A 24,690-nucleotide genomic window follows, 5' to 3' on the forward strand; every position below is an offset into this window, starting at 1 on the left:
GGATGTGAGGTTATGTTCCATACTGCATGGAAATGTGTAGCCATGCTCTGATGCTATAGAAGTTGCCAAAATCCATACTGATCAGATTAAGAAACAGAGCAACTTACCTGCTAAAGCTGTATTATCATTCTCTGCTATTGAGGTACTTCTTATAACCCTTACGGATTTTCTAAGCTAAAGAAAAAAATGATGTGTGTATTTTATGCTAGCAAAGGCATAGAGTTCTACGAATTGAGAATTTACTCTAAGCTAAGGTACACTCTAACTGAAGGTAGATGAAGTATCTTTTAATGCTTAAGGGGTTTATATTTAAATATATTTACTAGTCACTAAGTAGCTCTAACTTTTGATCTTGATGATATTTTTGATGCTTTCAAAATTACTGAAAGCACGAATTGTCCTTTTGGATTAAGATTTGTGATATATATATGTTCAAATTCATCCTCTGGTTTCCAGTAAGATGACTCTGGATGTCATTTCATTGGCAGAGCTCCCTGGAGTGACTAATATCATCACAGTTATTATTTTTTTCTTTTTCAAAAGACTGTGGAGACCATAGCCATGTCAAAGATGCACAAAATAAATTTAGTAACGTTGCTATATGGAATTGTAGCAAAAAATACCTTTTTTGGTTTACTAGTATTTTTGTACTGCAAATCCTCCAGTTACCTGAATGGAGCTGTAAGAAATGTTGCATGTACCTAGGAAATCTTAAAACAAATGCATGAATCAATATCCATAATTTTTCAAAGACATTTTTGGAAGTGAAATGCACTTCTGTAACCCATTTTATTAGTCTATTAACTATTTTGATATATTTGTTGCTTTCTTTATTCATATGAAAAGAAAGGGCAGCTGATGTCACTCAAGTCATGTTTATATCACTTGAATATACCTTCTTTGACTCCAGGTACTGATGTTTATTACATAGATGTAATACAAAAAGCTATTTCTAAGCTGATATCTTTTCTATGTGCTCAGATATTTTTTGATGCTATCGAGATTGCAGTTAGGGGGCTTTCAATATTATATGCTGTAGGTAGGAATGAAGACCTGATTCCTGACTTAAAAATCTAAATGTTTAATGTTTGTCAACAAATCATTTATTCTCAAAGCAAATAACTTCTTGCTGGGAAATGATGTTTTAAGTCTAAATATAATTTTCCAAATAAAATATCAATAATTACTTCTTAAGAAAAGTACTGGTCAGGTATTTATTTTAAGCTACATTGACAATTGAAGTTACTCCATTTTGAAATTCATTCACTTTTTTTTTGCAATGAAATATTAAAAAGGGAAATATCTTACTTATAGAATCATACTGCATTGGATTAACAGTGTAAAGTGTTTCATTTTCTTGTAAGAGGCCTGAAAACCAGGAATAAACATGACAGAGATACTTTCAAGTCCTCTGCAAAATTGTAATTAGCAGATTGCATAGTTTACCAGTCCTGTTCTAGAGGTCTCATCACTCTGACATCCTGGTTTCTGCACAAAGATGTGAACAGCTCTGTCGAGGATAAAAATTGCAATAAGAACAAATACAGAACCCATGCAGCAAAATGAAGGCATTAGATAAGCAAACAAATAATCTACAATACAAAGGTTGCAAAATTATATTTAGTGCACTTCTATGTAGTTATACAAATAGAATTTCCAAGAGTACAAAAAAAAAAAAAGAAGAAAAAGAATCGTGGAAACAGAATATTATATCAGACAGAGCCCAGTCTGTCCCTGAACTGCAACTCTTTTTATAGTTAACTATTAACTATTAACTATATTAACTATATTAACTATATTAACTATTTTTATAGTTAATGTCATTTGCATGTAGGGGAAAGTCTGAGATAGTAGTTAGGAAAATTTCTATTTGAGATGTCTCTCAATGTTCTTGTGAACAATCTACCATCCTAATCAGTTTCTCATTTGTCCATCCCCATGACCTACTGATTTCCAGTCTCATCCATTTCCTTGGTACCACTTTCCCTGATTTCCTCAACCTAGTTTCATTATCCAGTCAGTCAAGTGTAACCCTCATTCTTGATCCAGTTTCAGTCCTCCTATTCCCTGACTACTTCCCTGACTGAATTTGCCTGATTAGTTTTCCCTTTTTTTTTTTTTTTTTTTTCTTTCTCCTGCTTTTGGCAATTCCATGATGCAGATTCATCTCTCATCTCTTCACTCAGCCACTTCATTCTTGTAGTCCTTCACACTTCTGTGAGAACAGAAGGAGAGGAATTGAGACCACAGGATAGTTGTTACCTCTTTTTTTTTTTCCAGTTTCTGGTGCTCCTCTGGTCCATAATTTCACTCTCAGTCCACGTGGAATCAGCAAGAATCCAGCACAAAGTGACTTGAGAGAAACTGTCTGTAAAGCTTGGATTTCTATTCTCAGACAAGGCTGAAGGCTGAAATCCAATATTTCACTGACTTATTCCATGGCCAGGCTTGGATAGATTTTTCAAATGAAGAATGATTCCCACTTGATGGGAATCCCACATGTTCTAGTGACACAAAGCACTAGAACCTTTCACACAAGTGCCATAACCACCTGCTTAGTTTACCCACATGCATGTATTTTTCCCCAGTCAGCTTCACGGAAATAGTGAAATGTTTTTAGCTAAAACTTCTCCAAAATTCAGCAAAAAGCAGCCTTCCAGCCAAGAGAACTCTAGACCAAATTTTAATTTAACAATGTGATGTTCAGTTGAAGGACCTATTTTCTAATGCAGTGGAAGAAACAAAGTGGCACAAGGTGTTGCACATTTAAGTGGCTAAGATGTGCAAAGGCCGGGAACCCCAGTCTTGACAGAATTAGATACTAAACAAGTGGAAATCTGTGCGTGAAGTGGACTCATGTGGATTTACATCTGATTAACCTATTTTCCCCCTTTAAATCTACCAAAGCATCGAATTAGGAGGAAACACCTCCTTTATTATTTTTAAAAGTCATGTAAGAGCTAGCTACACTAAAAAAAAAAAAAAAAAAAAAAAAAAAAAAAAAAAAGAGAATTTTATTATTCATAGAAATAAACTTTTTTTTAATACTGGAAAAAGAACTTGATCATATAATTAAAGAGACAGACAGAATAGGCTGTTACAAATTGACATTTGGGGATATCTAATTCCTGCTACTTTCAGAACATATTAAAGATTCAATGGACAATCCAGTTCTGGAAGTTTGAAAAGTCTGTTATAAAGGACAGGCTGAACAAGAAAGAAGTTCCAATTTTCCATTAATGACAGACTGTTGATGCCAGTGCACAGTGCCCTGAAAATCTCACTATTGCAGGATCATTTTTTTAATTATTATTCCAAATGTGACAAACAGCCTTGTACTAACAATCAGTGGAGCATCTCTGCAGGGATCAGCTCTTCATGTGGTTAATTTAGTGGCAGAGCAGTGTCTCTGAATTCATCAAGATTTTCTTCTAAGTGGAGGCTGGTAATGCAGAAAAATAGACACAGACAGAGACAGCTGCCGAGAGGGAGATGGATTGACAGAGCACTCTAGAAATTCTCAGTAATATTTTGGGGTGGGGAAAAATACCACTAAATTGAAAAACAGTAAAAAAAGAGGGAAAGAGAAGAGAATGATGAAAATGAGAGGTGGGTCATGAAAGACTTAATTGAGAGCAGTCGCATTTCTGAAAGTCTATATAAATTGTTATAGCATAGACATTTATGCATTAATTTTGCATCTTCAAAAATCGAAGTGCTTCTATTATACAAATCTGAGCAAAGCTACTTAAAACACAGGTCACTTCACTACAAGCAGTGGCTCTTGTTCTAGTTTTATTGTAGCATCAATTGTAATAAAAGTATCCCACCAGCAAATGTTCCCTTTCAGCCAGTTTAATCAATTCTGAATAATACACTAATTTCTTTGCACCATCAGTATAGTTTGCAAAAAGAGGCATCGTTCTTTATCTTTCTTTTTTTTTCTTTGTTAATTTTATACAGCTTTTGGTTAGCATAGTCAATAATATTTATAATCTATGCCCAACCATGATAGATTTTATATGCTGTTGAGAGATATCCTTATTTTTATTATGGAAGCAATCAAATGTTTGCATATATGCACAAAGTCATGACAGGATACAATAGCAGAAATATAAATCTGGTAATTAGAAGTAATAACTGCATAGATTGTTTAGGTAAAGATCACATAGAAAACTCTGAAAGCCACAGAGTGACAGATGTATGTCATATAGAAGGGTTTAGCTCTGTCATTTCATGAATTTGAGCACCTAATATAGTGTCCCTTAAGCCACCTATTTGCCCAATTATCCCTCACCTTCCTGATAGCCTTCCACTGGACTTTGACCTGACATGTTCTTCCATGTCACTCTTAAACTGGGGGATCCAAAGCTGGATGTAGTACCTCAGGTGCAGCTCCACAGCACCAAACACCTTCAATCAATGGTGAACCCAATCCCTCCTGCTGATTCATGTACACCTCTGCTTCTTTTCTCTGCCTTCCAAACCTGGACATTTAAAAGAAAGATTGAAGAAATAGAAAAAAAAAAAAAAAGAAAAAAAAAAAAAAAAAAAAAAAAAAGAAAAAAAAAAAAAAAGAAAAAAAAAAAAAACTCTCCCTTGTGAGACTTTTGGAGCCAACCTACACATGCTGAATTTATTTCTGCAAACATAGTTTTTTGAAAAGTCACTTCCCCAATATCCATTCCTATTTTGGTTCTTACTCTTCATCCTTCAGTGTTGACAGTTATGGGTTTAGGAACCCATCATCTGAAACCTCACTTGGGTATTTGTACTTTTTTTTGGACTGTGGAGAAGACTAACAGGAAATTATCCTATCCTTTCAATGTTGTAAAAATAGATTTCCACACTAGCCCCAGTTTCTAGATTTGGTGACCTGCCAAAAGATACTTCTCCTAGTCATTCTGCTGCCCACTTGTTAGCAGAAAACACCAAGTGAAAAGATGAGTTTTACAGAATCTACTTTGTATCAACATGGTTGGTGAGGGAGTTGCTGTCATTTCTGCTTATTCTGCACAGTGCTTTCAAGTCCTCCAAAACCTGAAGACATTCTTTTTGAATCAAGGGATTTTTCCAAAGATAAACATGCCTTTGATAGGTTTCCTACTTAGGGAAACTATTTTAAATTAGGCATTACATTTCTCTAAACCCAGAAATTTAGTCATTTATAATATCTCATAATTAAATACAGACCCTTACTCCTACATATACCCCACTGAGTAGACTTAAAATTGTATAAAAACATTTACATTTCGATAGTTTCTGTTATGATAAAGGGGAAATAAGCCATGCAACATAAAGCATCAAAATAACACAATTTCCATTATCACACCTCCTTGAGTTTAAAGCAAAATCTTCCACAATTATGAGTTATGTTGACAGGCAAAATGTAATATCAAACAGTTTTATATGGAAACTCAGAAGTTATTTGCTGGGAGCTTGTTTTGTTCTGGCATTCAAATTTAAAATACTACTGTTAATTAACACAATTATAATGTGTCTCCCATTGTATTATTGCAAGGATTGGAATTCTTCCTTTGTAAGTAATCTACTTACATATGTCATTTGCAATTGTGCGCAGAAAGCAAACTTTATAAAGAAAATGTCTTTATTCAAACTGATGAGACATTCTTTTTTTTAAATGTTCCACAAAATTAAAATTCCATTCAAAACCCAGAAGTAAATTGGATTTTCCAGACTGCCTCCTTTCATTGTCTTTTGCATTTTGACATTTAGTCGGTAGTCATGGCAGCCGGTAAGAATGATTGTGTAGCATAAAGATGCAGTTACACATATTTGGCTTTGGGTTAAGTACATTAAATACAAGGGAATTGCTCAAAATCAACCAATAAACTTACACAAATAAAGCTTTATATACCTATATATATATATACACACACACATGCATATGTACTTTTTTATGTATAGATACATATATAAACTCACTAATTAATGATTTTATGTGTTTGGTTTTCAGACCCTATAAAACGTGTTCTCTAGTCTATATGGAATGATTAGTTTTGAAAGATCCTATCTACAGCCTTCACAGTTGTATATTTTCTCTTAAATGCATTCTCCTGATATTTATAGTGAAAATAACTGCAATAGGTTTCTCAGTGTGATGACTCAACAAGCAAGGAATGCATTTAATTACTGGAATGCAAAGACTGAGAGTCCAACTCTACAAGAAATTGTAATTGCCTTTATATCACCATACAAACACAAATTTCTATTTTTTGATTGCCCTGCTTCTTTTTTTCCCTTTTTGTCTAGAGAAAAAGAAAGGGGGAAAAAGGCACCTTGCAATTTATTTGGCTTATTGATCTAAACCTCAAGACACAACTAAAATTTTTGGCCTTCATCAGTTCAAAGCAAAATTTTGAAAATACTGGAAGACATTAAAGGTATCTGCACTTTGGAATGGCACAGGTTAATGAAGGTTGTATTTAAAAAATCTATATGAGTTATAAAAATGTCATATTTTGTATCAGAGCTGCAGTTCTGTTAAAACTGTGTGCATATCTGAGCCAGAAAAATGGCAAGAACCAGCCTGTTAGTGCAAACTGCCACTGTAGTGATCTATCTCTGTTCCCTTGATTGAGGTACTCCACAACAGCTGAATGATGAAAACAGAAAAAGCTGCATTCCTTATCCATTCTTTCTTAATTGCTGCTTTTCCTGAACCATTTTGGGCCATTCCTTTCCTTGACTTGCTATCAGTGGTTTGTTTTCAAAACATGTGGGTAGTTCTGCTAAATTTTCTTTCTGGAGAAGTTTAGTATGAACAATTTGACTGTAATCTCAGCATAGAGGTGAAGGGTGGGATTTTATCATGTGATACCGGGTACAAGTCCAGAAAGGATCTGCTGTGTCCAGATGAAAAGAAACAGTAGCAGAACTCCTATTTCCATCACCAAGGCTGGCAATATGCAAGGTTATGTCATTAGTCTCCAAGCATGATAAAAAACAGATGGCGTGGAATAAAATGACACTAACAGCCAGGTGATGCACGACCTGAATGTGTTTGTCAAGCCAACATAAAGGGATAAGGGTAATGCAAATTTAAGTCAGTGGAAGCCTCTGAAGAGATCACCAGAAAAAACTAAATAAATGCCACTGTTCCAAACACACATGGATGACAGTGAGATTCAGATAAATAAATGTAATACTGGCAGCCAGCTCTCTCACACCCTGCTCTAGTAACCCAGTCTTCCTGTGCTGGAATAGAACCCGTAGTGATTCATACCTTGGGAAGATGCTGTTTGATCATAGTAGGCTGCATGACTAAACCATTGCCATTCTATTTCATCACATTTGATTTGCATCCTTCCTCAAGGGGCTGTTTCACCAGCCAGCACCCGTATTGCCTGCAGCATTGCAAAGAGGTGTCACTTATACAGAGTTCAGGAGAGCTCTGTTCCCCAAGAAGCTTTTCTACAGAACAGGTCTGTGACCCAAGGCTGTTACCCCACACCTTTAGAGGGGCAACACGTTGTGACGTGGGAGCGGACCTTCACGGAGGACAGCAGGCAGCAGCTTGGTGAATCATGGAAAGCTCTTTATTATCTGACCCCAAAGGCTTATATACATTTTGTACAGAGGGCCAAGATTGGCCCAAAGAGGTTACAACCTCCTGACTCCATTGGTCAATATGACCATCAGTCAAGTTCTCTCTCAGAGAACAAGAATGTAAAACATACAGATAAATTCTAAGAATACAATATTGTTTACATGAAGCAGCGTGAGAAGCTGCTGCAAAGACTCAAACACTTGAAAGCAAGAAATGCAGGGACAACACAAGGCTTTTTTTTTTTTTTTTTTCATGTCTGGGTCATTTTTCCCCCCAGCATCCCTTGCCTCTCTTTCTCACACAAAGAGCTCATAAGCTCTTTGGCATAGGGTGTTTGCATCTGACACATTTTTACAGAAAGTAGTGCAGATCTCAGCTGGGCCCCCGCACACTCCCACGAAGCGACGACGAGATGACCTTATGAGCATACTGGGAGGCAGCAGCCATCCCTGACAGCCTAATCCTGGGTGCTCTGCTGTGTTCTCTGCCTGAGGCACCAGAGGAGATTGGAGTGCTCAACACAAGGACTCGAAATTTCACTTCCCACCACTGTTCAGTTCATCATCAAGCTGCAGACATGCTGCTGCTGTGCTGGCTGAAGCCTGCATGCTGCTGAGGGAAAGTGGGCTGCTTGCAGGCTTGGCAGCTTCCAATCTGTAACTCAGTTCTCCCCACCCCGCACTTAGAAAGACACTGAAGAAGTTGCAGCTCCTTTGCGTGTCCTTCCCTGGTGTTTCAGCCACCAGTGTGGCCCCAGAACCAAACCAAGCACCTCAGGAAACAGCTGTGCTCAGGGAGCTCCTGAGCACTACATGTCCACTTCTGAGCAAAGGACCAGTAATCCGGGGTTGTCCTGTTGCAGGGAGGTCCTGAGGCAAACTCCACTATGCTGATGTCATGGAAGGCAAGTACAGGTGGTAGCCCCCTTCTCAGGAATGCTGAGACAACATAACCTGCATACAGCAAGGCTGGAGCAATTGTGTTGAGAAGAGTCTTTGAAAATCCTTCTGCTTCCCTGGCCTTCAGATATCTACATCAGGACTCCTGAAAACACTGCTTTTTAGCCTTCGAGTAGATGGACATCATGGTTCAGTGGTGCCTGCCAGGAGGGATTTTCAAAGCCATGTTAATGGAAACTTTGGAGTGAAATATCTGGCTTTTTAAGCCATTTATATGTAACCTGTCTCAGAAGTGTAAAAGAGATTGATGTCTTTGTGTCCCGGTGAAAGGGTATGTCACAACCCTTCAGGCACACAACACAAAGGAAATACATTACACACTGTGAGCACTAAATCATGGTAGGCAAATCCACCCATTCAAAAACTCCAGAGCTCAAGGTTTTGTTTCTCAAATCATTAATATAAGACTTTAAGTGATAGATCAGGAGATAGGGATTTTTAGTGAAATAGGAAAATTAGTGATAGAATCAAACCCAGAACAACATATGGAGAATCCTTGCTACTACTCTAGCAGGAGTCCTCAGCTAAAAGTAAAACAGATTTTTTTCGTAAGGCATGATAGAGCCAAGCTTGCTACAATGCCAGTCAAAAGAAACTGTTTTCCCCAAGTGCAGGTATGTAACAAAACCAATCTGGTTCTCGAGCAGGTAAGGTGAACCAAATAAGGAAGGTTTTTCCTCCTGGTCTTGCTGCTTCCTCCTGGTGCTTGCTGAAAGCCTATTCACTTTTTCCATCCAGTACACATTCAGGAAAATTATTTTGGCTCAAATCATCCCATGGCTGAATTTCCACAGCCTTTTTGCTTCCATTGAATATGGGAGACAGCGAATAGCAGAATGGTTCCTGGCTGGGGCTGCCTTAAAAAATTTCAAATTTTGATGTTTGCATGACTTTCACACTTACGTGATAATCAGAAACTATCTGTGTCTCTGGTGGCTTCTTATGAAGTAGGTGTAAGCTGAGCATCTTAAACATCAGTATCCTACCAAATCATCTGAGTAACAGGGTTTGAACTTCTGACTGCACAAAAATTAAACAGTTATGTTCAGTTAACCAGCAGGAAATAAGGCTGTCTTTGAACTACTCTAGCCTTTAAGTTGATTCTTCACTCTTCATCCTCCCCATTGTTATCAAAGTTTGTTTTAGTAATTTACATCCTTTCCTACACAGAAAGCTCTATGGGAAGAAAACTGGGGGAAGGCAGATGGGATATAGAGATACAGGGGGAAATATGGTGGAGGGATGCTTTGTAAAGATAAAGCAGACCTTAAAGAAAGTTGTGTTTTCTCCTTGTGAAAAAAAAAAAATCTCTTGCCTTAGTTGAAGTTCTTGTAAATTCAAAGTAAGTTCAAGAGGGCCACAGTCCTGTATATTAGTACTGGCTCCTTGGTACCCCTCCAGCCCAGAGTACTTTTGGAACTGAACTGCCAGGGGCTTCTTCATGCTAGTGTGATGCATGGGCTCTGCAACAGAGTGGCTCAAAAGAGACTGCAGCATCTGGCTCTGCCACTGCTGTGGACCAGGTTCTGCAGAGCTGAAGAAGGAGGAGCTAGCCTATGGCTTTCCTGTCTTGTCTTCCCATGTTTCCACCACCATGCAGTGTGGTGAGGCTGTGAGGCCCTGAGTGCACCAACAGGCTCTGAACAGAATCACAGAATGACTAGGTTAGAAAAGACCTTCAAGATCATCAAGTCCAACCCAGCCCTAACAGCTCAACTAAACCATGGCACCAAGTGCCACATCCAGTCTTTTTTTAAACACATCCAGGGATGGACATGCTCAAGCATTCCAACATCCTCCCTAAACTGATGGACCAGAACTGGACACAGCACTCGACGTGTGCCCTCACCAGTGCCCAGTACAGGGGAGGAATGACTTCCCTGCTCTTGCTGGCCACACCATTCCTGATACAGGCCAGGATGTTGTTGGCCCTCTTGGCCACCTGTGCACACTGCTGGCTCATGTTCAGCTGCTGTCACCAGAACCCCCAGGTCCCTTTCTGTCTGGGCACTGTCCAGCCACACCGTCCCCAGCCTATAACACTGCAGGGGGTTATTGAGGCCAAAATGCAGGACTTGGCACTTGGATTTATTAAACTTCATCTTACTGGACTCTGCACAGGCCCAAGTCTGCTGTATTCTTTCCACACTAGAAGAAATGTTCATGTTTTCATTTCAGTAACTGGAAAGAACAGTGTGAGTAGGACAAAGCATCTGCATCGGTGTTTGTTTTGAGTAATCTTGACAAAGTTGTTGTTTTTTTCAAATTCAAAAAATCCCTACATCAAAATCTCATTTTGGAAATGAGTCTGCACTAGCTCAACAAAGAAGTCCCATTAAGTCATGTCACAGATGACTGTAGTAGTTCAATAAACGGGTTTTCCAATTGTTTCGGCAGTCAAAATTACATACATTGAAATAATACAAAATAGTAACTTTACATCTTAACATTCTGACATCATAAAATGAGGAAAGACATTTGACTCTAACCACGCACAAAGACATGGAACCTGAAGTAGTCCAAAAAGCCATAGTCATGATCTGTGATAGATCAGGTTGTAAAATTAGGAGCAATTTTTAGTGAGATTTGTGCCACTCTCCAATCTGCATGTTTGTATGCATTTGTATCCCTGCACTAGAGGTTTGAGGAAACCTCTACTGGATAGTCTTTCCATAAGCAAAGAGCTTCTTCTGTATTCCACAGGATGAGTTTTCCAGCCAGATCCTGTGCTGTCACCTAAATTATGCTGTGGAAATGATATGCCAGGCCTTGCACTCAAGGACAGGGTTCACTGGTTCAATCAGACACAGTCTTAATAAGAAGCTGAACATTGGATCTATTCCTTGCATTTGGTTTTTTGTGTGTATTTTGAAGAACTGATGCTACAGTGATCCTTGATTTCACTGCCACTCTGTGCTTTTATAGATGACATTAATATTTTATTGCCTCCCAAATAATATTTAAGATTTTGTTAAAAGGATCGCATGTTGAAGAGAATAAAATTGATGATATTTCTGCCCAAACCCAGGAACATTCATGAAGGTTAGAGAAATTTATGCCTAAAACTATCTTTTCAAACTCCCAGTTGCCACAAAGGCAGATTAGAGCTGTCCAAATACTTCCTTTCTTGTTTTCCAGACATATTGTAGGGAATTCTAGAATCACAGTTGACAGAGGAAATTCACTGGTTAACTCTTTTTTTCCCCTTGATTTCTGTTTCTTGTTACTTTTTCATACCTGCTTATTCTATTGCCTAGATATAGAAATATCAAAAAAATCAGAGGCAGGTGACATAACAAAAACTCTGTTCTCATCTTCATCTTAAACTGCATTGCAGTATATTAAAAGAGCAATTTTAAAGACTTGGTCCCCAATGAATGGCCTCAGGTGAGTGGGAGTCTTGTGCCACCTTTCCCTACATTGAGGCAAGGGAGCAGTGTAGGGCATTAAAGAGTCCCTAAGCTGTAAAGCAACTTTATTTTTGTTGGGGAAAATGGAAAAGCACACCTATACATGAGGTTGTGAGATGGACTCAACCTAATACTCTGGTAAGCATTGTTTTGCATTCAGAAAGTAACAAAATAAACCCCACCTATGTGAACCACCAAAATCAAATATCACTCGTGGCTGAGCATAAGGGATAGATAAGATATATTTACTGCAGGGGCTTTTGTTTTTGTTCTCTCCATCTCCATAAGCCTATAAACATCCTTAGGCTTCCTGACAGTGAAGATAGATTTGCTGGTCTTACGACAAACTAATTTGTTCAACTTAAGACATCTGAATGGGACCACTATTCTCTGGTAGTGCTAATCTCTCCCTTGACAAAAAAGTAAGCTTTCATGATTTCTGCAAGGTAGCTCTCTTAAATAATGGCCAGTATTAATTAAAGTGATCTATCCCAGGCTGATAGATCTCAGACATGCCAAAAACTAAATGATACCTAGAACCATACTACTTGTGCCCCATCTTGAATTTTAATTCTCCCAGTCCCATGTGTTTGTCCCAGTACTAGCCCGCCACTTTAGCACACATCATATGACTTTCTTCAAATACCCCACCAGCTATGGGGAAACAACACAGTTGGGATTATAGAACATCATCTGGCTTGGCAGAAAAGGATGCAGCACATTACTAGAATGGATTAGTAAAAATAATTGCAAATTACTGGTCAACAGAGTGTGGCTGTTGGTGTTCATGAAATTATATGACTTAAAGCATTGCCTTGACAAACCAAAAGCTCTAGCACCGCAGGGGGAGCATTACCAAAATATGCAACAAAGCACATTGTCGATAACATCCATCAGAAATCCATATGAAGGATGGGTGTGATAAATCTTCTCTACCTGTGTTTCATGCTCAATCTTACATTTTAATTCTTCAGTGTCTTCCAGAGGAGAAAACTGAGCAGAATTTCAGTTCAGTCTCAGAAAGGCAACTGTCACATAGATTCCTGGCAAAGGAGCACAGGGCTGAGCTGTGTTATGGGTTACACATTCTGATCATGGGCAATGTGCCAGTTTCCTTTTCCTTCCAGGTGTGCAGAACTTTAAGAACTAGCTGGCAAGTGGTGCTTGAAATGTCAAAATACAGTAACATTCCAAATTAATGTTCGTGATGTATACATATCAATGCATGCGATTAATATATATACACACATATTAATGTGTGTATAAAATACATTCCTTATATGTGGACTGGATTCAGTAAGGAAAAAATAATCAACACATTTGCCTTCATCAGATGTTAATTATAAGTAACATTTACACTTTTCTCTCTCCCTTCATGTGTTAAAAATAGTCTTGCTTATGAATAATGGTCTCTGCTGTGACACAGCAATCTGTCTGAGCTGTGCTTTGCCAAGGAACAACACGTGACCCAAATTGCCCATGGCCTGTCAGTCAGGACAGATTTTCATTTTACAGTGTAAACCGTAAAAAAATCCTTATAGCTATTGGATAACAGATGAGGACAGACAGGAGGGGTTTTAGCAGTGCTTTCCTTAATCTTCCTATTTCTTCCAGCAGTAAATAAGTGGTTGCTGACTTCTAATGGCAGCCATAGCACTCTGCCTTTAGCAGCTTCATTCATTGGGCAAGAGAGCTGCAAGACTGGCAATGGACTACTCTTCTGTCATTAGCAGAGGAATATAGGATATATCTGAATAAACATATTATTTGAGATCAGTAAAGCATTTTCAAAGAGGATCATCAAAACACCCCAGCTGACCACACTTTTGTTCACACATCAGAGCAATCTGGGAGCACAAACGAGTTTAGTTGATAGGTATTGAAGCTGGAAGGTGTGTATTAGCAGTATATCTAGTATGCCCCAGGCTCTAATGGTTGTTCAGACCGTGGGACCAGACTAGCTTAAAGAAAAGATCCCCAAAATTATACAACATAGACATGAAATCTTTAGAGTTGTTTCCCTCCAGAGGGCCAGTCCTGCTGTCTTTCCCTTTTTGCTCATGGAGTTGTAGAACTGGAGCCCCTAAAAGGCCCCTGAAGATCTTACCTGGACCAGCAAGTAGAGCCCACAAAGGAGGAACGTGGATGTTCACCCGACAGAGGGAGTAGTTTCATAGTTTCTAAATACAGCTGTTGAAAATAATTGCCAGAAGGTTGAGGAAAGGGTAGGGTTGGCTTAAAACAATAACATTAAGGTACATTTGGGACTTGCTCAGAAAAAAAAAATCACGCATTCTTGAGTTTCAAAGCCATCTGAGTTCATTCTTTTCTAAAGCCATCAAAGTTTTAGGAACATTTGATAGTATTTCTAAGTCTTTCTCTGCAACTCTGGATATGAGTTTATTCTTAAAAGGTAGATGAGGTTCTGAAATAATCACACAGTCTCAGAATTTAAGACCTATGAATACTAGTATATTCACAGCAGAACTACAAGAAATGCTTATACTGAATTCTCTTCTGGTTTTAGCCAAAATCAGTGTTCTTAATGCATATAAACATTTAGATCTTACTATATATAACTTAAAATATTCTGTTGCCATCTTTTGTCAACATTGTTCTTGCCTAGCAATTTCCCTATCAAAGCTTTTGTAGTATTACGATCACCATCATTTACTCTCCTTCATTTAACTTGCACACTTAATGGAATGATATGTAGCCTACATGACTGCACAAGGACAGATATAATTAAGCAGCTAGTGGAAACACATTTGGAAAATAAACTTTGTTGTAATCACTGCTTGTCTTCAAGGGTTTTGAAAAACTCCACTATGAGACAGGTAATTTTTGTGCCTCTTTCAGGTTACATACACTGTGCAGACTGCACAAATGCTCTGCTCTTGGTTGTCTGATCTATGTGTGCTGATTTCTTAATAAAAAGACTTCTCAAGGTAACAGACATCTATTGCTAAAACATTAGCCCTTGGCATTTGGGAAAGTACAATTACCTCCCTGTCTAACCTGTGTGACATGGGCCAGCCACTTTAATCAGACCACCAACTGGACTAACATTACTGCTTTCAGCTTTTTAATGTGTTTTAGGGAAATGTTTAAGGAAAGGAGAGCTGAACAAAGCAGGGCTCCTGCTACTCAGAGCTGAGCCTGATCAAGGGGAACATGTCATCACTATATTGATGCTGGACACCAGAAGAGGTGTGTGCCTTTTCAGGTCTTTTGACGCCCTCAGCCCTTAAGTCTACAGCAGGAAAGCTGAGGGTGCCACCATGGAAGGTTGTTTGATTCCCAAGGTTGCAGAAGCTTCCAGGGCTTCTGTGAGTGTTCAAGCCAAATTCCAGCTATGGTTGAAGCAGTCTCTATGGCAAGTGCCACCAAATCAATACCACAAAAAAAAGAGAGATGTATTTCTTGTAAAGGATAGAAAGTCATCCTAGTTCTGCCAGTGGCCAGAATGAACTAAGACAATGATTTTGCCAGCATGCTTTCAGTGCAGCTATTGCACTGAAGGAAAGAGACCTGAGCCTGTTCTTATCTTTCTCCTGCTGAGTTTTGCAGATGGCAAGTTGGGAAAAAAATTCCACCTTTCTCTAATCATTTTAAATGCTGTTAGGAAACAAAACATATTCAAGGTCAAGCAAAGATAAAAAATATTAACAAAGGCTCCAAAAGGCAAGATTCCTAGGATGCTGCCTTCTAGGCCTTTTTCTTCAAAGATATTTTAAGGTATAAATTTTAGCAGTGACTCAGTAGATCTTGTACAAGATTCTGCTTATATCATCAATGGCCATGTCTTTAACACACAACCCAGTGTCAATTTTCTCTATGTTTAGCAGCATGCCATGGTTTAATGTGCACCCACTCCACAACCCTGCTGCTGGGAAGGATGTAATTCCAGTGGTATGGGCAGCTGGCTGGGCAAGCCCTTCTCAAAGAAAAGTCTGGTAAACCACACCTGTGTGCTTGTTGGACGGAGGACTAAGTGAACAATTCATTATGTTCATCATTATTCATAAATCAACATACATCAGATGGACATGATTTTGCTCTTCAGAAGATTTTCAAGCTATTCTTATTAGAGGCCCTTGTGCAAAGCTTAATTAAATGAACTAAGCCTTTACTGGCAGCTAGAAATTTTTTTCTTGAATCATGGATTATTCAAATACCACCATACTGAGCAGCACCCAAAGGCTCTCACACCCTCATCAATCTCAGATTTCTTTCTGAGTAGGAAAAGCAAAAACAAAAATCACCAGAGCATCCATGAGGAAGGCTGATTGAGAATTTCATATGTATCCACAGTTTGAAGATCAAAAGACCATCTGATTTTCCTTTAGCAACAACAAGGGTTCATTTGTCTATTGAGCATAATACTTTGAGTCACACATATTTTAAGCCGCATTTTCACATGCTGGTAGCATATGAGTGTCTGCCTCTGTTGACATGATTTTGGTAATAGCAGGGATTTCTGTGTGTCAAGATGAATTTTGAAGCACCCTGCCTTAACATCCATGCATTATGGAGTGGGCAGTGGGCAGGATATTGCCCCAGAACCCAGGAGAGCCAGCTCTAATCTGGGCTCTGTCACTGGCTTGCCAAGTACAAGACTGTTTTGTTACTTACAAGCAATTAGGAAGGGTGAGTACAGCACACTGCATAATGATTATGCATTCGTATCACCATTTTTAGACCAGTGCCTCCTCAGTTCATGACTGGCGCCTGCAGGCTCTATAAAGTTAGCAAAGATAGCACCATAAAGGCAAATTACAAGAATATTAATTGCATCAGCTAATACAGACTAGACCTGAGTGTGAAAGCCACATATTTTGGCCAGTAACTGGGGAAGGAAAAGCTTTGTTTCAGGTAGTTAAGCACATTAAGGACATTATGCAAATAATTTGATAAATATATCCTTATTTTTGGTTTTATTTTTAATTTTCTGGATGACATTTTCATTTTAAAATAATGTCTTTAGTATCTGCCTATGGCAATATATGGCCTGCTTTTCCTAGCTGTTCTCAATTGCATTTGGAGACGTCAGAGAAACTGTAAGAGCATCATGTCTCTTCACCTGCCAGGAGAGAGTGGAGTCATGGCACTCTTCCAATGCTAAATGCATTTCCTGGTAGCCAGATTCACTTTCTATAAACCAGAGAGGACTGCCTGCATTATGCCCAAGGTTGAGGTCATGTAGAGGACCAGAAGCCATCTCTGCAGCTCTGAGGATCTCATTTGTGATTTGATAAAGATTCAATGTTGAAAAGAAATAGCTGAAAGTAAATATTCTAAAGAAATCTGCCAGGTGGGTGGTGGAGTAGGCTTTCTGGTCCCCAGCTACTTATCTCAGATAGAGATTCATAAAGAAGGAGCTGGAGAAGTGAAGCATGCTAACAAGATCTTTCCTTTCAGCTTACAAGGAAAAGATGAAGGAGCTGTCCATGCTGTCGCTGATCTGCTCCTGTTTTTACCCGGAACCTCGCAACATGAACATCTATAAATATGACGGTGAGTGGTGTTTGCTGGAAATCATCCTGCAGGCCAGAAAATGTGCTAGTGCTGGGAAACCACTCAATTCACCCCCTAGTCCATAGTGCTAGTTGGTGAATATTTTGCTGATTTAACAATTGCTGGTTTGAGCTATTACTTTCTATGGAGTGTACAGTATCCATGATGCTGGATATTGTTCCTAATGGGAGCAAACTAAACTTTTAAAGTTAGCACTCTCATACTAAGCTGTTCTTTCCCTACTCCCCATTTGAGAATTACAGCTCTTCATAGAGCTGGCATAATTCCCAAGAAAATGAAGAAAAGATGAAAGCATACTTAAAAAAATTAATCAGCTTGGGGACTGCTTGCAGGGGGTGGGAAATGGCACAGAACCCCAATAAGCTTCCAAAATTGCTGTAAATTGTTGTCTTTATGAGATTAAGGTATAATTAAGCTATTATAGATAAAATGGAATGTACTCCCAAGAACAGTTTTCAGCCCATAATCTGCCATTGCATTTAAAATGCCCAAGGCAAAGATGCTAGATCATTTGTCTGTGCTTCTGATCCTACTCTGATATCAGTGCTGCTTCTCTCTTCAACACTGCTGGTGTGTTGAAGGATTTACAATTTCCCACCTTATTGTGCAGACATGGAAGTGAAACAAATCAACAAACGTGCCTCAGGCCAGGCCTTTGAACTGATCCTAAAGCCGCCATCTCCAGTCTCAGAAGCACCACGGACTTTAGCTTCTCCAAAGAAGAAAGAACTCTCTCTTGAGGAGATCCAGAAAAAGCTGGAGGCTGCAGAGGAGAGGAGAAAGGTATCTTTCCTTAAAAAAAAAAAAAAAAAAAAAAAAAAAAAAAAAAAAAAGAAGAAGTTAGTAATTAGACATGATTTATGTACAGAATAGCAGTCGAGTTTCCTGTCCATTTGTGCGGGTTCCATTGCCATCACTGACTCATGCTAGCCTGCATGGACAAAAATCATCAATATGTTTATAGAAATGGATGACTTAATTTTCTTTCAGCAGCGTGCAAACAAGCCCCACTTGTTTCAGTGCTGGGGAAGCATGCCTCACAAAATAGACATAGCTTCAGACAGGGGCCAAGTGGGCTCAAATGTGCTTGTTTACTGTGTGAACATAACTAAGAGGTTCATTCAGGGCATCTGTAATAGCTGCTCAAAACCAGTGCAATTATTGTGTCTGAGTTTAAGAGATAGAGCTGCAATTCAAGAATATGCTCTCTGGGCTACCAGATCTTCACTCCTTGTAGTGTGCATGGAAATTATTCACAGAGTCTGCATAAGGCAGCTAAAATGTCTTATTTATGCAATATAGAGGAACACCCTAAATAGAGTGAGTTTGGGATCATCCACACATACTTGAATGAAGACACTAGAGTAGAACAGATGCTAAAAGGCATTTCTAGCAGTTTCAGTAGTGATGGAAATTGGCCTTCTAGGGGAGGGGGCCAAAGTCTTCCCCTCTTTATGGTCCTACCCATAATGGTAAAGCTCTGTTTCATAATCACTAAGTTTGTCACATAGCATTTGGAAGAGTTGTTGCACCTTTTTCACAAAGGTTGGTACAAAGGCAGCTGGAAATACCCATTAGCTGCTTACTTGGCTTTCATCATGACTGATGTGTTGAAGAAGCCTTCATTTTTCTCACAGTCAGAGCTAAATCAGGTTGTTTTTTCTTTTAACTTTTTACAAAGAGAAAAAGACAAACTCCAGATTGGATAATTCGGAAGATAACACTCACCATAGCCAGACTGAATTGCCAGTCTGGAAATTATCAGTGTTCTATATATGCACAACACAGCATTGCACCATTTCAGGAAAATCATGACTGGCTGCAATGACCACAGAAAAATAAAAATTGGTAATATATGGTCCTGGTTAATTCGTGTTTCTTTTTGCTGACACGCAAAAGGAGAGCCACAAAAGCTTTGGGATCTTAGGACTCTCTGTGTCCTTCACCCTGGAGACCAATGTTATTTTGTGGCAAATCAGTTGGCATAGTAAAAGAGGCATCAGAAACCCTGTCTACCTGCCCATGGAGTCCCTGGTAGAGGGTTTCTGAAAATGAAACAAACTTATATGTCTCTTAAGCCTTTTATTTATCTTTCAAACAATGTGATTTCTTGCTAAAATTGCTGTTAACAGAACTTTTCCTGATATCGTCAAAAACCTATACAGAAATTCAGGGACAGAATCTATGCTAGAGAGTACATGGATCAGATCCAGGAAAAGCAATTCCATTCTCTTTCATTCTGTCACACCAGACCAGAGTCACTGCCAAGAACCTCAAGGGAATCATTACTCTGGTGTGTGGTTTGTTATGTGTCTGCTGAAGTCAGTAGATGTGGGTTACTGACAGGTCTTTAAAACCTGGCACTCAGTTTGGATTTGCATTGAAACCTGACTATTCTGGACCTCACTCATTTGAACAATTTGTCTAGATGAGAACTGCAGTGCTGCTACTTTTGTCATTTTTGCTGGCTTGCTAACAATGCACTGTGGTTCTAGCACACGCTCATTAGCAGTATTGCTCCTTTCAAAAAAAATATTTCTGCCAGAGCATTCATTTCAGTGAGAGGACATATCTGTATATCAAGGGAATTTCCACTTGCACAAGCACCTGCTGAGAAGGGTGAACTTTCACTCACCCAATTTATGGCATTTTCCAAAGACTCAGTCCATGAAGTTCCTCTGTGCCGAGTAGAAATGCTCAAATAAAGATACAGACACAGAATGAAATGACAGCAATTAAAAAGCCTGATATTATGCATATACTTGGTGGAAAATACAAATTGAATGTTTCAGAGATTTCATTCCATTGATTTCATTACTGTTCATTTCTTCCTGAAGAAAAACTCATCATGCAATAGATTGGTAATCAGCGATAGCAATACAGACACCTGCCGTTTCTTCCCCTTGATACTATATTCATTTTGAATAAACATATAACTGAGTTATTTTAACAGACAAGATACTCCACATTAGCATTGCAGCAGAAGTTGCTGGGAAAGGAATAAAGAACAGAGCAAACTATTTCCTTACATCACTATTAAAATCCCCGATGTTTTCACATCTCAATTATTGACTTAATTTTTGCCCCCCAAAAAAGCATAGTGCAGAGAAGGATAAAAAAGCAATTAGAGGAACAGAAAATCTTCCATAAGAAAATAAATTAAACAGTCCACTTTTCAGCTTGGGAAGAGACAACAGATGAAAGAGAAGGTAGAAGTCTACAAAGTCATGAATGGTAATGAGAAGATGAATAGGAACAATTATATTCTATTTCACAAAATCCAAAGGGGACAAAACACTCAAGGAAATCATCAGACACAATTTCAAAAAGAAATCATGTTTTCATGTATTGTTTATTCAAGATAAATTTGTTATCACGGACTGTTTAGAGGTTATTAAAATATTATTTAGTTCAAAAAATAACAGGAAAATTAATAGAACACTACCTTGTAGAAAATTATTATGTAAATGGAACTTGTGACTCAGAAAATATGGAACTTGCTGAGTGATGAAAGCTAGAGAGATTTGCCCAACTTCATCTAGTTTCCCTCAGCATCTTCTTCCACTTTCTGCTGCTAGACAAACCAGGCAGACATTTTCTAAAAGCCAGCATGGCTGTTATTATCATACTTTTCAATCTATGTCAGGCATGGCCATTCTAGATCATGTCCTTCCAGTACAGTTCTAATTAAAATCAAGTATAACTAATGGATGAGAATTGCCTTTTTTGAAAAAAAAAAAAGATCACTAATGAATTTCACACTGCTTAGGAATTAGGTTCTACTCTGTTAATTAGGCAGTGTTCATTAATAAATTTTCAAACTCATGAGAACATCTAGAGAAATACATGCACTTCAGCAGTCTCCTGCTTATGCTTTTTCCAGTTTATCATTCTTGTTTATTTCCTCGTAAGCTTTCATAGGACTCCTCTTTCCTTTTCTCCCCCTTTAACTCACTTGACAGTCATGACCTCATACTCTCAGAGAGTTTCACCTGAGGCATTTTTTGCTTTTTTCATTACACAGCAAAACTCATTTGGGCTAGTCACAGATTTGTCCTTTCCATTTATAGAATCCTCTTTACAGCATGTCATTGTTAGCCTTTTTTTTTTTTTTTTTTTTTTTTTTTTTTTTTTTTTTTTGGTGGGGGGGAGCATATGTGTGCTATATTTTCCTACCTTGATGGATAATCAAAAAGATCTTTTCATCCTTCTCAGTTAAGAAACTAGACCACTGTGGCATTGTATGCAACAGAAGTTTTTCTTACAGAATATTTAACATTTATCAATTTTTACCCATTGGCCTTCAATGTTCAGATGTTCTTACTAGTGGTGTACAGACTTTGAGGGGCATATGTCAAATTATATATTTTTATTGCCTATGTTCAATTTACTTACTAGCATAACAAAAGAAACACTAAAGGGATGTGCATTTCTACTAGACTTTGGATTATAGGATAGAAACTGTATGCAATTAAATCCTTTTAATTGCTTTGTATTGGAATGAAATTGAATCAAGCTTATCCCTAGGGCTTAGTGTGACAAAGAATGCAGGAAAACAGTCACATTTTTTAACTTTCATGCTGTTGGATATAGACTTATGGCTCCATGTGTTTTTAATGCTATTGCAATGAGATGCCACAAGACAAGCCTGCCATGCAGCCTGGGCTGGGCTGGGCTCACTGGGCTCCCCAGAGCAGCAGCCAGCCCAGGGCACCTCTGCCAGCATCAGGACCACGCTCAGTTTGGGCTTCAGCAGCCAACTCACTGCCCCTTTAAGCCAGCCCCACAGCCTGTCCAGAGGCAGCTCTTGATACCCTGAATCCATCCCTGCTTTGGCCATGTGTGCTTTACTGCTCTGTACAGGAGACTGAGGGGGGAAGGGCTTTGCCAAGGCAGGGAAGGCGACGGAGCTGGGGGACAAATATTCCTCTCCGGACATGGCAAGGCACCTACAGAACTGCTGCTCCAGGTGACAGGCAGAGAACGGATACACACCTTCCCTGTCAAAAGTGGAGCTTTCTTCTTCCATCTCATTTCTGTTACGCTTTCCCAAATTTTAAGGTGGGAAGGATGGGAATGAAGATAGGCTGTGCCCGAGATGTCTCCTCTCTTGCTCACTTACTGATCTCCTTTTCTATTGCTGCTGGCCCTCAGCTGTGCTTATGTGGAGAAGGAATGCAGCATGAAGCCTTTTTTCCATGTAAAGGTCGCAGTAATAGGTGTAATCAGCACCTGAAATGGATGTTTCTGTCACATTTTGATTTATACCATAGTGTACCTATACACAGTGTTTCACCCCTAAAATTTTACAAAAGATAGACAAAACTGCAAGAAACCTTGCAGTCCCTCATCTGAAAAACAAAAACATTATCCTATGGAATGTGTGCCTGTAGGAAGATGTTTGCTACCAACAAGGAAAGGATTTGGTGATGGGCACCAGGGCCTGTCTCAGAGTGCATGGAGCCATGAGCATAAAACCCAATGCTGGAAAAACCTTCTCTCCTCAGTTTGCTATGGCTGTGCCACTAATGAACAACCATAAGACAATTTGACATTGATCTTCATTAACTTTATGCCAGGCCTCAAACTGCAGCAGACCATGAAGGCAGAGGGCTCAGGTGGTACTTCTTGCATGCCCCCAACATGCCTTTTGCATCCCCACAGGTCACAACCATGAGAGCAGCAATTTTGTGCCAGCTGAGGAAGAGAAACTGAGTTTTCTTAAATCATAACATGGATGGACTCTTTTTTTTTTTTTTTTTTTACTCCACATCCCAAAGGTCATTTGGCAGACTTTGCAGAAATAAATTTAAAAAAGAGATCCTTGCCTAAATTTAAGCAAATATTTTCATCAGCTGGCTTCACTAGAAGCAATGCTTCACACACAGTTACAGATCACATGTCTCTGACTCTCCTGCCAAATGGATACTTCTGAGAGGAGTCTTATTTGAGTCCATTCCCGTGCTTTTACATGGAAAAATCTCAGCCTCAGTTCCTTCCCCTGAGAACATCAATACTTCAAGTCACCATACCTAGGCTTCCCCTTGGCATTTACATGCAGTAGGAGCTTTTCCTCCTGTCTTCACAATCTGCTCCATTAATAGCATCTCTTGGATACACAGTATATTGAGGAATACCAACATTATTGCACTTCTTCTGAACAAATGTATTGTAAAAAAACCCAGTGAACAAATGTGCTGCAAAGGGGGAGTGCTCATGACTGGTACTGTGTCTCAGACAGTCTTGTAACTAAGGGTATTGGTGTCTGAGGTTGAATGCATTCAAGCTGAAATCCTCAGCTTAAAAGCAGTTGCCTGAACCCATTTCTTGTTTAAGAGCAATAAAGGATTACTTTTATCTCCATATCAAGTACTTCACTATTTGGATATATCTGTCAAACAAAGATAGATAAACAGATATGAGAAAATAAAGCACAGCTTACTCAGATAAGGAGAATTTTCTTTCTGTGAGTAATAATTAAACACTGTGTCTCCAAAGCCAGTTTCCATAACTAATTTTGCTCATGACTTGAGGGTTTGGTAGTCTGCATCTGTCTCCAGCCAGCTAGGTAACAGATGTGGATTTCCTTTTGAACCACTCATCTCTGAAAACTGAAGATGCACATGATCCCTTAAAAATATGATATGAACATCACAGTAGTTTGCCCGCACTTTTAGCACATCAGTATGTTTCTTGGAGCAAAGGTGTCTGTACCAGGACTAATCTCCAATATTTTTATTCCTCCATATTTAAATATTAACAAATAAACATTTTTGTTACACCACATTATTTTGCAGCCTTTCAGTACCTTAAGAGGGCTTGTAAAATAGAGGGAAAGTGATTTTTTTTCCAAGCACAGATGGTGGTAGAATGAGAAAGAATTGTTTTAAAGTAAAAGAAGGGAGATTTAGATCAGATGGTAGGAGAAAGTTCTTCAATATGTGGGTGATGAGGCAGTGAGACAGTTTGCTCAGGGAAGCTGTGGGTGCCCCATCCCTCAAAGTGGCCCAGATCAGGTTGGATGGGGCTTTGCACGGCCTGGTCTGGTGGAAGATGCACCTGTCTATGGCAGGGGGTTAGGACTGGATGACCTTTAAGGTTCATTCCAGTCCAAGACAGTCTATGATTCTTTGATTCTATGATGTAACATTAGATGCTGCAGCTGGAGCTGCATTGATTATGCCTTGTTATATTTAAGAAGTCTTCTGAATCT

The 24,690-nt window shown here is 38.9% G+C and overlaps 1 protein-coding gene across 1 annotated transcript in view; it reads left to right on the forward strand.

Annotated features, from left to right (window-relative positions):
- The window catches only part of STMN2 (stathmin 2), a 40,045-nt gene that overhangs the window by 8,044 nt on the left and 7,311 nt on the right, over positions 1-24,690 (forward strand). Inside the window, exons 2-3 of the mRNA XM_083863706.1 lie at positions 17,361-17,456; positions 18,088-18,260. Coding sequence (XP_083719832.1) covers positions 17,361-17,456; positions 18,088-18,260 — 269 coding nt within the window. The remainder of the gene's footprint in view (positions 1-17,360; positions 17,457-18,087; positions 18,261-24,690) is intronic.

Source organism: Zosterops lateralis (genome assembly GCF_965231275.1).
Source record: "Zosterops lateralis genome assembly, chromosome: 1".
Classification (NCBI taxonomy): domain Eukaryota; kingdom Metazoa; phylum Chordata; class Aves; order Passeriformes; family Zosteropidae; genus Zosterops; species Zosterops lateralis.